We start from the raw sequence: 13,653 nt of genomic DNA, 5'->3' as shown, positions 1-13,653 counted from the left end.
CATTCCTGGCCACCGTCGCAGAGCGATTTTTGACGCTAATCTATTTTAAAGTCTATGGCTGCCACACACCTTCTTTTGGAATACTAGACCAGTTAACAGCACCCTAGACCAGTCAAACGGCACAATAAGTAAAATTATATTTATGCAGTATAGTACTATAGAATTGACACCACAGTAGTGCTGTACAGTACATTATAGTATTATAAATACTGTAAAGGAAAAAAAAAGCCTAGCTTAAATCCTTTGGGTGTCTAAAGTATGTAAATATATAATAAGGTTTTGTACTGTGTACAGGTAGCTGTAGTGTTCAAGTTACGATAATTCTTCTTATAATAATCCGATTTTATGAGAGACCAAATTACAATAGTGTGCTCCTCAGTGGCGTGGTTGGTTTGATGTTTGCTTCTCACCTTGGTGGTTGCGGGTTTGATTCTCGGCCATTCCATTGAGGAGTGAGAGATGTGTATTTCTGGTGATAGAAGTTCACTCTCGACATGGTTCGGAAGTCACGTAAAGCCGTTGGTCCCGTTGCTGAATAACCACTGGTTCCATGCAACTTAAAAACACCATACAAACAATACAAACAAACAAATTACAATAGCCCAACTTTGTCCCATCTTCTAGTTACATAAGTTCAAAAACAGCAAAATAGAATGATGAATGTATGGTTTAATGTAATACTCGTTGCGTAAATGTGTACAGCCATGAACAACCAAATGAGAAAAAACTTTTTTTTCTAAGTACAACCAAATTGGATAATAACATCTGGTTTGGTTGTATTTCAATCATCGTACTGTAGTACATTATTACCGTAGTTGTTATAAATGACGTTATGTAGAGTAGGACTGAGATATCTTAATGTAAGAGCTTTATTTGTTATAGATCAAAGATCAATAGGGAAATATACTGTTAAATTTAAACCTAGTTATAGTTGAAGCTGAGAAAACTGGTCAAGCTGCTAATGACCATTATCGTGAATCGGTAACAAGGATAAAACTCCAGTAAACGTATGCCATGAAACACAACTGTAGATAAAATCATTTTAATCAAAACTACTATGCTTGAAAGAACACATTTTACTGTTGGGTTCATGGCGATAAAAGATAAATAACATAAAATTCGTATTACGATGATATAAAGGAAAATTGCGAACGGAATCACGTATTGTTTTACTCAATAAACATGCCGCCAACTTAATCTGTTAATGAAAAAAAAATAATAAGTTCACAATCACTACAAGGCATATTCAAGTCATATATCCACCTAAAAACACGTCATATAAGGAAAAATATCCTTGTCCCATATAAGTCAAGTATCTAGATATTTGTTTATGCTAACTAGAAGCAAGAAAATTCCCTCAGAATTGCTTTAAATATAGTGAAACAAACTTGTAATCACCATCAGCTGATTTCCAAACGAAAACATTGGCCGCTCCGCGGAATACTGGCTTATATTTACCATAGTATTTTATAATACAATAGTATGAGAATACATACAATATTGTTAGATTCAGTGATGTAATGTATAATTTTTTAAAAGGTTTATGGAAAATACGCATATTTACTTTTTCTTCTGTGCTCATCTTAATTTTCATTACTATGCCATCTACGTAGCAGCGGCATCTCGAGCTCGTATGGTCATACCTCAATTTTTGCTCGAGTAACAAAGCAAAAAATCGACCGAGTTGCACAGTTATATTTTGTACTTGTATCCCGTGGAAAAACAAACAAATTGCAGTGTTGCAAAATTGAATGTATACATGAGTTTTATTTTAAAATTAATTTATGCAACAGTTGTAAATATAATGTTATAAAAACATGATTCAATGATATAAATTAAAATATTATTCGGGCGCGATTGAACAACCTATTGTCTTCGTCATGTGAAGGGCTGTTACAAAGACTTCAAATGGCCATGCGCACTGCCACTGCATCATACAGTATTTATGTACAAGAATAAAAAAAAAATACCCTGTATTACATTTTTCATACACAATTTAAACATAAAAGCATGAAAACCTATAACAAAAAGCTGAAGTTTCATTAACAAAATAAATTATAATTAGCTCCCAAATTAATAAAATATAACTGATCCATACTGACACCTTTTAATAAAGGTGAGCGAGTCAGAATATTCTGGCATGTCCAATTTAGCAGTTCTCTGGTATTATAGCAATATTTTACCTTGGAAATAGCGCTAAAGGAACGTATTTCATCAGGCGACGCGGCTTCCTCGTCCAGAAATAGATTTTTCATAAGTCAAAATCCCATTTTCGGAACAGCGGCGGACAAGAACAAACATGAAAAACGTCCTCTGATAACGTGGAGGGTAGTTACAAAAGCTGCCTTGATTTGTATCATATTTATGTACAAAAATAAAAATACCCTATACGTAATATATTTTCATAGTCATTTTAAACATAAAAGCATGAACATTTAGAAAATCGTCACATCGATCGCTAAATTCGCACTTTTTTTAACTATATATTCGGAAGAGTGGCAGGTGGCGGCGGACAAGAATGAACATGAAAAAACATCCTCTTTGATAACTGGAGGACAGTTTCAGAAGCTGCCTTTGATTCAAATTTATGTGCAGAAATAAAAGTACCTTATACGTAATACATTTTCATACACATTTTAAGTATAAAAGCATGAACATTTATAAATTGACACATCCATAGCTAAATTTGCACTTATTTAACTATATTTTCAGCATAGAACAGTGTCAGGGCATATAGTTTACCCTATACCTATGTAATAACTTTCAATAAAAAATTTTAATATTTTCATAACCTTTATGGTCTGAACGGTATTTCTACAAATGTATGCACTCGTTAGACATAATGGGGCTAGCTGCTTTGTTAACCGAAAATTGTGCCGTAAAAATATACCTTAAAATATCTGATTTTTTTAATGAATATTATTTACAACAGCGATTGTGCTGTTAACCGCGGGCTGCTTGTAATTGTACTGTTTGTTGTATTCACAGTTGGATTTTATTCCCTTACAGCATATAGTATCTTTCCTTGGAGGTATTGATTTGTAGTAGAATGATGATCATGATTTGGTGATACGGTGAAACTCCACATATAATGGTTATTGCAATTTCAACTTTGGTGGAGGACTACATGTTAGGATATACGTATTCTATGAACCAACAGTTTCTGTTTGTTACAGTTGCAGAGTATGAAGTCATTGTTTTTATTAAAGATTAATTTCTTCTTAAAGTGATGCAAATATTTTCTCCTTTCATAAATTAACTTTATGGCCTTTGAGCATGTAAAGGTGACTTTTACCAAAAGTAACTTGGCACAATCTTCTTAATTGGTAAATAAGCTCTGGTGACTGTGAATGTTTTCTTTATCATAGAGAATATAGTAATTTCCATTTGTTTTTAATTCCTTCAGGTGAGAAAGTTTTATGAACTACTTCTTATAGGCAGCTTTAGTTCTATTAAAACTTTAGTATGGTAATTGCATTAGCTTCACAGTATCTTGGCATTTCTGTATTCTATCCTGTTTTGTCAGACTCGAACCATCAGCGCGTCTAAGGCCTCTGCTGGTTTAGGCCAGAAGAACAGAAAAGGCGAGATGCTTCTGGAGAGTCTTGAAAAGGTGACTTCTTCCTGTAGATGTAGTTATTTACCTTTCTGTATTTTATGTCTTGCAAGCTTTTCATTTTATTTTTTATTAAGGTTTTTTGCTTTTGCTCTAGCAAATTTTAACTTTTTCCATCCTGTCATACTACTTCATGGTTGATCTTTTTAGAAGGTTTGCCCGAAGCACCTTGTTCCTTTATTGCAGTTAGAGGTACTATCTTCAAGTGTCTTTTCTAGTTGTGTTCTGCACATGGTATAAAACCCATCTTTTGTATATGTAACTTACCAAGTAATTACATAGCTAAAAGTTTGAAAGTACTGGCAGCTAAAAATTCAGAAATTTGCGGTAGCGATTCTTTTGTTTTAAAAGTGTAGGTAAATGGCCCCTTCCACTTTTGGGAAGAGAGGAACAACTGAGCAGAGAGAGCCAGTTTGTTTATGCCGGATCTTGGTAATGTTTGTGAGCAGCAGCGATGGTAATGTTTGTGAGCAGCAGCGATGGTATTGAAAATCTTTTCATTGATTTTGTGAGATTTTATTGCTAATTGGTGAAGTATTTTATTTTCAGTAGCCTTTCAGGGTTTGGATATACAGGATTGTTCCTATGCGATATACAAAATCTTGGTCCTATGCTATAGGAATTACTTAAGGTGTAGCCTGGACACAGCCGCTGAATTCTGTAGCCCTTACTGGACGGGTAAATATATCGATATGCAGCACCTCAGGCCGGGTAAACTTTGAGGTTGGCCAATTTATGAAAAAAAAACACATCAATGGAAAGAGGAAGATATGCAAATGTACATAGTGAAAGGAAAAATCTAAAAAATTTCCCGTCTTCCATGAGAAGTTGAAAATGACTGTTTACAAACCCTTGTGGGGCCTCTTTTACCAGACAAGTGTAAATTTCACTAAGTTATATATGTTTTTTCTAATAAATAAATATATTTTATTTTGTTAAATAATAATTACTGCTCACAATCATACCCCTACATACGAAAGTCCCTACGTACGAAAAATCCAAGCTATGAAGGCAAAAATTAAGATTTTTTTTTGCTTTTGTGTACAAAAATAATTCAGGTTGTGAAAGGGTGTATGTCCTGTAAAGGCCGAGATTCACCCAGGCCGCCGAGAGCGATTTTGAAACTCGCACGCCGCCAACTCAGTAGACTCGCCACCATCCTCCCGCTCTTCCATTGGTTCCTGATGCTAGTCACCGCCGTAAGATCCTGCTGTCCTATTGGTCAGCATCTGTCCCATCATGCCTCTTAAGTAAAGGCATTCCTTGACCATTTTTTGTGGCAGCCTTATCGTAAACACCTGGAATTCGTTCGTTCACATAGATTTTGTTTGTTAACGTAAATTCGTGTTAGTGATTTCGCTTTCGTTGTACTCTAAGTTACTTTATCGTGTTGTGTGTGAACTTAATTACTTACGTTATTAGCCATGGGTCCCAAGAATGTAGCTGAAGTTCACGGAAAGAAGAGGATGCTTTCTATGTAGACGAAGATGGAGATAATCAAGAAGTGTTAATGTTTTCTGCCATTTGTTAGTGTGTTTCGTAAAGTTTTGTGTTAATGTTTTCTGCCATTTTTTAATGTGTTTCGTAAAGTTAAGTTTTTATACATACTTACCTGACAGATATATACTTAGCTATAGACTCCGTCGTCTCCGACAGAATTTCAAATTTCGCGGCACACGCTACTGGTAGGTCAGGTGATCTACCGCCCTGCCCTGGGTGGCAGGACTAGGAACCATTCCCGTTTTCTAATCAGAATTCTTCTGTCGTCCGAGCCATCAACATTGTTGTTGGTTCCTCTCGATTGGTTTTTCTTTTTTCACCGGCAATTGATCTTCTTGACCGACTTTTGGTGACGTATCTGGATTGTTGGATTGGCATACGCTTTTGTGGACTGGTTTGTGGACTTGATTTTGGATTTTTCTTTAAAAATGTCTGACTCTGGAATGGTTGTGAGACGTTGTGTGAATGTAGGCTGTAAGGTGAGGTTGCCGAAAGCTTCGGTAGACCCTCACACGGTATGCAAGGGTTGCAGGGAGTATGAATGTTCTTTTACTAATACTTGCAAGGAATGTGAGAATTTGAGTGAGAACGAATGGAAGAATCTAACTAATTATTTAAAAAAGTTAGAGAGAGAAAGAGTGAGGAAGGCTTCTTATAGAAGTTTAAGTAGTTCTAGATCTGAACTAGTTCCTAGCTTGGGATCTTCCCCAAGGGTAAGTATTGCTACTTCTCCTTCCATTGCAGCCCCTTCTCCTATTGCAGAACCTGTAGATTCAGCGAAAGAACTTGCGGATCTTAAAAGCAAGCCTTCAAGTTGATGGAAAACAAAATGGCTGCCATACAAGGTAAGGCTAGTGATTATTCAGTGGACAGTGATATGAGTGTCCCCAGTGTAGTGGAGGGGGCATCTGGTCGGCTCAGCAACGCTCCTAGGTCTAGACCTCTTCCAAGCTCACATGCCCAGAGGAGAAGGAATGTCGAAAACCGAAAGGAGGTTGTGGAGAATCCCCACCGATCAGGTGTCCCTTCGGCGGTTTCTGTGACACCCCAGACTGCCAAGGATCGCTATTGTAAAAGCGTCCTGCGTGAGTGTTTTTCGTCGTCGGGATCTTCATCTCTGAGACGTGATTGGAGGGATTCTGATCGATCTCGGCCACTCAAGAGGAGTTGGAAGGCTCCGACTATTGATTCGAGCCCAGAAAACTTCCCTGAGGAGTCTCCTTCGGGAGTGAAGAAGGCAAGAAGAGCCATTCTTTCAACCAGAGTGAGAAGGAGGCAGGAGGTGGAGGCTACGGACTCCTCCCCTCCTCCTTCCCCTCCTCCCGAAGAGGATAAAGAGGAGGTTACGAAGAGATTCATGATGGCGATGCAAGAGCAGATCTCGTCTTTTGTAGGAGTTCTGTCAAAGGAACCTCCTAGAAGGAAAGACTCTTCCCTTCCGATCAAAAGATCCTCCAGGCGTATGGAGGTATCTGCCGCCAGGATCGATACTCCTACTCGAGGTGAGGTTTCCTGTACGAACCCGGATGAAACTTTTCAGACGTCTGGCACCGGCCAGGAGTGAGGAGTCACCAGGAGGCAGGAGCCAAGAGCCAGGAGTGAGGAGTCAACCAGGAGGCAGGAGCCAAGAGCCAGGAGTGTGGAGGCATCCAGGCAGGAGGCCAGGAGGCAAAGAGGCCGGAGCAAGAGGCATGAGGCAGGAGGCCAGGAGCCAGGAGGCCAGGAGGCCGGGAGCCGGAGCCAAGGAGCAGGAAGACCAGGAGGGGCCAAGGAGGCAAGAGCCGGGGCAGGGCCAAGGAGGCCAGGAGTCAGAGGCGGAGCCAGGAGCCGAAGATGGCCAGGAGTCAGGAGTCAGGACCAGGAGTCCGGAGTCAGGAGTCGGAGGCAGGAGGCAGGAGGCAGGAGGCAGGAGGCGGAGGCGGAGGCAGGAGTCAGGGAGTCAGGAGGCAAGAGTCAAGAGCCAGGAGGCAGGAGTCGGAGACTCGTTCCTGGAATTTATGACTCTTCTCCAAATAGGAGTTCCTCTCCTTCAGATCGTAGGAGGTCTTGGAAGGACTCTCCCTCCAAACGTGAACTTTCTCCTTCGCCTGACCGAGGTTTAGACAATTTGTCTGATGACGAACCTCCTGCAAATGAGGGACTCTCGAGCTATAAGGTCTTAGCCTCATTATTGCTGCAAGAGTTTGGAGACTCTCTTAGTCCGGCGGCTCCTCCTTCTCCTCGTTCTCTCTTTTCGAGCTCGGCTACGGCAAAATCTTCGGCCTTTCTGAAAATGAAGCCTGCAATTTCGATGAAGAAGGCACTCCATTCTTTAGATTCTTGGATGGACAAGAAGAAAGAGTTAGGAAAGACGGTATTCTGCATGCCTCCTTCCAAACTACATGGAAAGAGATGCATTTGGTATGGAACAGGAGAGACTATGGGTCTTTCTCTGCCTGCCTCTGCAGATGCGGACTTTTCCAATTTAGTGGAGGCCTCTAGACGTCACTCCTTAGGATCGGTCAGAGCGACGTGGAACACTTCGGAGTTGAACCACTTTCTAAAGGGACTTTTTGTCACTTTAGAGGTGTTCAACTTTCTGGATTGGTCACTCGGAGTTCTGGCCAACAAATCTAAAGATCCGGAGTTTCTTAAAAACCCAGAGATTCTCCATAGCGTCCTGTCTTGCATGGACAAGGCAGTACAGGACGGTTCAGGAGAAGTGGCGTCCCTTTTTGGTGCTGGTCTCCTGAAAAAGAGATCAGTATATGGATCCTTATTATCAAAAGGGGTTTCTCCGAGCCAGAGGACTGCTTTATTGTTCGCTCCCCTATCGGATCATCTGTTTCCTTCTCAGTTAGTGAAGGATATATCTCGCTCGCTAACTGAGAAGGCGACACAGGACCTACTAACACAAACGTCCAAGAAAGGACGCCCTGTAGTGTCGGCGATTAAGAAGGACTCTCGTCCTCCTCAGCAGCCCTTTCGTGGAGGTACAGCGGCTCGTCCCCCTGCCAGAAAGAAGAGCTCTGACAAGAGAGGAAGGTCTTCCTTTAGGCCTTTCAAGAAAACCAAATGACTTGTTGCTCCTTCAAGCACCAGTGGGCGCCAGACTCCTGAACTTTGCAGGAGTATGGGCAAAAAGGGGAGCCGACCCTTGGTCAGTGTCGGTCCTAAAGAAGGGATATGTAATCCCCTTCGAGAACAGCCCTCCCCTAACATCTACGCCTCGGGAACTGTCAGCGAGGTACAGATACCCTGTAATGAGAAAGACTCTCCTTCAAATGGTGGAACAAATGTGGGAAAAGGAGGCCATCGAACTTGTGCAGGATCCACACTCCCCAGGATTTTACAATCGCCTTTTTCTAGTACCAAAGGCATCGGGGGGGTGGAGACCAGTTCTGGACGTAAGCGCTCTGAATCGCTTTGTTCAGAAAAAGAAGTTTCGCATGGAAACGTCCGCTTCAGTAATGTCGGCTCTTCGTCCAGGAGATTGGATGGTCTCTCTGGACTTGCAAGACGCATATTTCCACGTTCCAATTCACCATTTGTCAAAGAAATATCTTCGTTTTGTAATAGGAGACAAGATTTTCAATTCAGGGCTCTGTGCTTCGGTCTGTCTACAGCTCCGCAAGTATTCACCAACCTGATGGCGAATGTGGCAAGATGGCTTCACCTAGAGGGAATAAACATCTCCCTCTACTTGGACGACTGGCTGATCAGGGCCAAGTCGGAGATTCAGTGCTTGGAGGACTTATCAGTAACAAGGAACATGATAGAATCGCTGGGATTACTCGTCAACCTCGAGAAGTCGCAGCTGATCCCCAGCCAGAGCTTGGTCTATCTGGGGATTCAGATGGATTCTCGGGGTTTTCGAGTATATCCTTCGCGAGAAAGAATCACTCGAGGTTTGTCGAAAATCTCGAGCTTCTTAGAGAGAAAGAACAGTTCAGCGAGGGATTATCTGAGCCTTTTAGGGACCCTGTCCTCACTAGAAAAGTTCTTCTCTCTGGGGAGGCTTCACTTTCGCCCTCTTCAGTTTTTCCTGAAAGGGGTGTGGAGTTGGAAGACGGGACAACTCTCGGACATCTTCCAACTTCCACAAGAAGTAAAAGATCATTTGAAGTGGTGGATCCTTCCTCTTCAAAAGAACGAAGGCGTATCGCTTGCCCTGCAGAACCCAGACCAAGTGTTATATGCCGACGCTTCGGAGTCGGGATGGGGAGCGACGCTAGGAGCGAGGGAGGTGTCAGGCACCTGGACAAAGGAACAGGTGTCCTGGCACATCAATTGCAAGGAACTAGTGGCCATACACCTAGCCTTAAAGTTCTTCGAAGAGATAGTCAGAGGCGGGGTGATACAGATAAACTCGGACAACACCACGGCTCTGGCTTACATACGCAAGCAAGGAGGCACGCACTCTTTCTCCCTCTATCAGTTAACAAGACACCTGTTAACCTGGACGGAAGAGAGAGGCATAACTCTCCTCACAAGATTTGTTCAAGGGATCAAGAATGTGAGAGCGGACAGACTGAGCAGGAGGAATCAGGTCCTTCCCACAGAATGGACTCTACACGAGAAGTGTGTCGAAGTCTTTGGTCCCTGTGGGGGAGACCTCACATAGACCTGTTTGCGACGTTCCTCTCCAAAAGAATAGAGATATTTTGCTCTCTAGTGGAAGATCCGAGAGCCTTCGCAATAGACGCGTTTCTCCTGGATTGGTCGGGTGTGGACGCATACGCCTTTCCCCCGTTCAAGATCCTGGGGGAAGTGCTCAGGAAGTTCGTAGCTTCGAAGAACACGAAGTTGACACTAATAGCCCCATTTTGGCCAGCCCAGGAATGGTTCACGGAGGTACTGGAGTGGATAGTGGACTTCCCCAGATCTCTTCCAAACAGACCAGATCTACTCAGACAACCCCACTTCGAGAGGTTTCATCTCAACCTCCCAGGTCTCGCTCTGACTGCCTTTCGACTATCGAAAGACTTGTCAGAGCGAGGGGCTTTTCTCTCAAGGCTGCGGGCTCTATCGCTAGAGCCCGCAGAGCTTCGACGAGAAGAGTATACCAATCAAGTGGGAAGTCTTTAGGAGGTGGTGTAAGAGTCAGAAGCTGTCCTCCTCCAGTACCTCTATAGTGAATATTGCCGATTTCCTCCTCTTTCTGAGAGAGGAATCACACCTATCTGTCTCAACAATAAAGGGATACAGAAGCATGCTGTCTTCAGTATTTGGGAATCGAGGGCTAGATATTGCTAGCAACAAAGATCTACACGATCTGATTAGATCCTTTGAGACTTCAAAGGCAGCTACTCCTAGAACACCTAGTTGGAATCTAGACGTGGTCCTGAAATTCCTTTCATCGGATAAATTCGAGCCTTTACATCTGGCTTCCTTCCGCGACGTCACTAGGAAATGCTTGTTCCTGGTGTCTCTCGCTACAGCCAAGAGGACGAGCGAATTGCACGCTCTGGATTCCACAGTGGGGTTCAAAGGAGATGCTGCCATCTGTTCTTTCCAGACAATGTTTCTGGCAAAGAACGAAAACCCGTCAAAACCTTGGCCCAGAAGTTTTGAGGTAAAAGGCCTATCTAACCTCGTAGGCAGAGAGATAGAGAGGTCTCTCTGTCCAGTGAGAGCTCTTAAATATTATTTAGAGAGGAAGAGACAGATGGGAGCTTGTCAACAAGGTCTTTGGTGTGCGGTGAAGAACCCCAAAAGACTCATGTCCAAGAACGCCTTGGCTTTCTTTGTGAGAAGCGTTATTACGGACGCTCACAAGAACTGCTCGGAGGAATCCTTCGGTCTTCTAAAGGTCAAGACCCATGAGGTGAGAGTGGTAGCAACGTCTTTGGCGTTCCAAAAGAATATGTCTCTAAAAAATATCATTGAGACTACATATTGGAGGTGCAATTCAGTGTTTGCATCTCATTATCTGAAGGATGTGCGAGTGACCTATGAGAAGTGCTTCTCGCTAGGTCCTTTTGTATCAGCAGATACAGTGCTGGGTCTTGGAGCAAAGACTGATCCTTAAAGTATTTGATTTTATCGTACATAAACCCTCTTGTCAGATATGTGCTTGGTTTTCTATTAGCAAGCTCACGGATGTCGCACGGGCGCATAGTGTCATTGCTGGTAGGGGATCAAGGATATGTATGGCTAGTCGGGGAGTACAAAATTTTTTTTTGTATATTTTGTATAAATGAAAGTGTAATTATGTTTCGAGTTTTTGGTTGTTTTTAAGGAGTTCGGGGATAACTCCTTGCAATCTTAGAACTAACATGGATGTTAGGATCAGGTGATCGGGATCGGTGTTGTGCTCCTTGAACAAGGTGTATTGTCATGTTAGTGGAATAGCACCCAATGACAAAGGCCTTTAGGCTCTGCCAAGTAAGTGGATAAGACCCCATTGGCAGACCCACAAGAACTCTTAGCCATAAATCAATATCTCGCTGAGGCTCTTGAGGCTAAGCAGACTCCAAGGCAGTAGCCGCGAAGTCTTCAGCCTAATAAGGTAGGAACCAAGGTTTATTAATACCTACAACATATGTTGTTTACCTGTCTATTTCAGTAGTTAGCTGTCTCTTACCCACCACCAATGGGTGCTAATCAGCTAAGTATATATCTGGCAGGGAAGTTGAATGTATAAAAATGATATTGTCATGTTACAATAAAGTTTTATACATACTTACCTGACAGATATATACGATTAATGGCCCACCCAGCCTCCCCGCAGGAGACAGGTGGAAGAGAAGAATTCTGATTAGAAAACGGGAATGGTTCCTAGTCCTGCCACCCAGGGCAGGGCGGTAGATCACCTGACCTACCGGTAGCGTGTGCCGCGAAATTTGAAATTCTGTCGGAGACGACGGAGTCTATAGCTAAGTATATATCTGTCAGGTAAGTATGTATAAAACTTTATTGTAACATGACAATATCATGTTCATGCTTTCTGCCATTTGTCCTCCTCTGTCGCCACTTTCGAACATCGCCTCACTCGAAAGGTAAGGTTCCACATTTTACTACATAAATACGTTCATGTATGTACAGTGGTCCCCCCGTATTCCCGGGGGATGCGTACCAGACCCCCCCGTGAATAGTTAGAACCCTCGAACGTTTGGAACCCCTATAAAAACGCTAAAAACAGCCTATTTTGTTAGTTAAAACTCAAGAAAACCCCACTAAAAATGTTCATCACAAAAAGTGCATTTTATGATGAAATTGATAAAAAAACCAGGAATTTGTGGATATTTCTCATAGAAAAATACCGCGAATATGCGAATTTTCCACGTAGAATGCGGGGAAACTTTCCCTGAGATAAATCTGCGAATCTGGAGAACGTGAATAAGGGGGGTCCACTGTACAGTATTTCTTGTACCCTGTACACTAATACACTTTATTTACAGGTACAGTCATGGTTAAGTTAGATTTTAAATGGTCCAAATTGTTGTATTTCATTGTTTATTAGTCAATTTAGCTTTATTATAAAATTTACTGTGGTGTTTTGAGGTGAGAGTAGGATTACACCAGGGGTCGGCTCTGAGCCCATTTATCTTTAACATAGTGATGGATGTTATAATAAGAGGAAGTAAGGGAGACAGTACCATGGAACATATTGTATGCGGATGATATTGTTCTGTGTGCAGAGAGCAGGGAAGATCTGGAAGTGAAATTGGAAAGATGGAGACAAGTACTGGAGGACAGAGGAATGAGAATAAGTAGATCTAAGACAGAATATATGTGTACCACCACTGAGGGGGATGATGGAGAAAATATTCAGCTTGGTGGAGAGAAAATAAAGAGAGTTGATAAGTTCAAGTATTTGGGATCTTTTGTTAATGCTGGAGGAAGTATGGAAGAAGAAGTAAAACATCGGGTACAAGCAGGCTGGAACAACTGGAGAGCAGCCTCTGGAGTTCTTTGTGACAAAAGAGTGCCGCTTAGGTTAAAAGGAAAATTTCACAAGACGGTGGTAAGAACAGCAATGCTGTATGGTACGGAAACAGCATGCATGAGAAAAACAGAGCAGAAGAAGATGGATGTGGCAGAAATGAGATTGCTTAGGTGGATGTCTGGGGTGACAAGAGAGGATAGGATCAGAAATGACTACATAAGGGGGTCGACTGAGGTGGTGGAAGTATTAAAGAAAGTGCAGGAGGGGAGGCTGAGATGGTATGTACACCTGATGAGGAGAGATGAGGACCACGCTGGGAGACATACTATGGGGGTGGAGGTGCAAGGAAGAAGAAGAGGGAAACCAAGAAAGAGATGGAAGGACTGTATGAGAGGAGACTTACATGAGAAGGGAATTGATGAGGCAGAAGCGCAGGATAGAAATAGATGGAAACGGCTCATCCGAAACGGCGACCCCATATAAAAATGGGAACAAGCTGGGAAGAAGAAGAAGACTGTGGTGTTTTTGTAGGGCTTTGAACGAATTAGGCAATTTACATGTAAAATGTAGTTATAGATACGAAAAAATCAGGTTACGAAGGCCGCTTCGGAATGGATTAATTTTGTAACCTAAGGCACTACTGTAAAAGCAATAACAAATTCTTAGC

At 42.3% G+C, this 13,653-nt stretch overlaps 1 protein-coding gene across 4 annotated transcripts in view; it reads left to right on the top strand.

Moving 5' to 3' along the window:
- LOC135206812 (terminal uridylyltransferase 7-like) overlaps window positions 1–13,653 on the top strand; it is a 294,251-nt gene that overhangs the window by 138,704 nt on the left and 141,894 nt on the right. For 3 of the 4 annotated variants that reach the window (XM_064238310.1, XM_064238303.1, XM_064238315.1), the window contains exon 12: window positions 3,527–3,613. The exons of the other annotated variant lie outside the window; for it this stretch is intronic. In XM_064238310.1, coding sequence (XP_064094380.1) covers window positions 3,527–3,613 — 87 coding nt within the window. The remainder of the gene's footprint in view (window positions 1–3,526; window positions 3,614–13,653) is intronic. 4 annotated transcript variants of the gene reach the window in all.

This window comes from Macrobrachium nipponense, chromosome 11 (genome assembly GCF_015104395.2).
Source record: "Macrobrachium nipponense isolate FS-2020 chromosome 11, ASM1510439v2, whole genome shotgun sequence".
In the NCBI taxonomy this organism is placed as follows: Eukaryota; Metazoa; Arthropoda; class Malacostraca; order Decapoda; family Palaemonidae; genus Macrobrachium; species Macrobrachium nipponense.
Note: the sequence above shows the minus strand (reverse complement) of the source record. Positions and strands in the feature narration are given on the sequence as shown.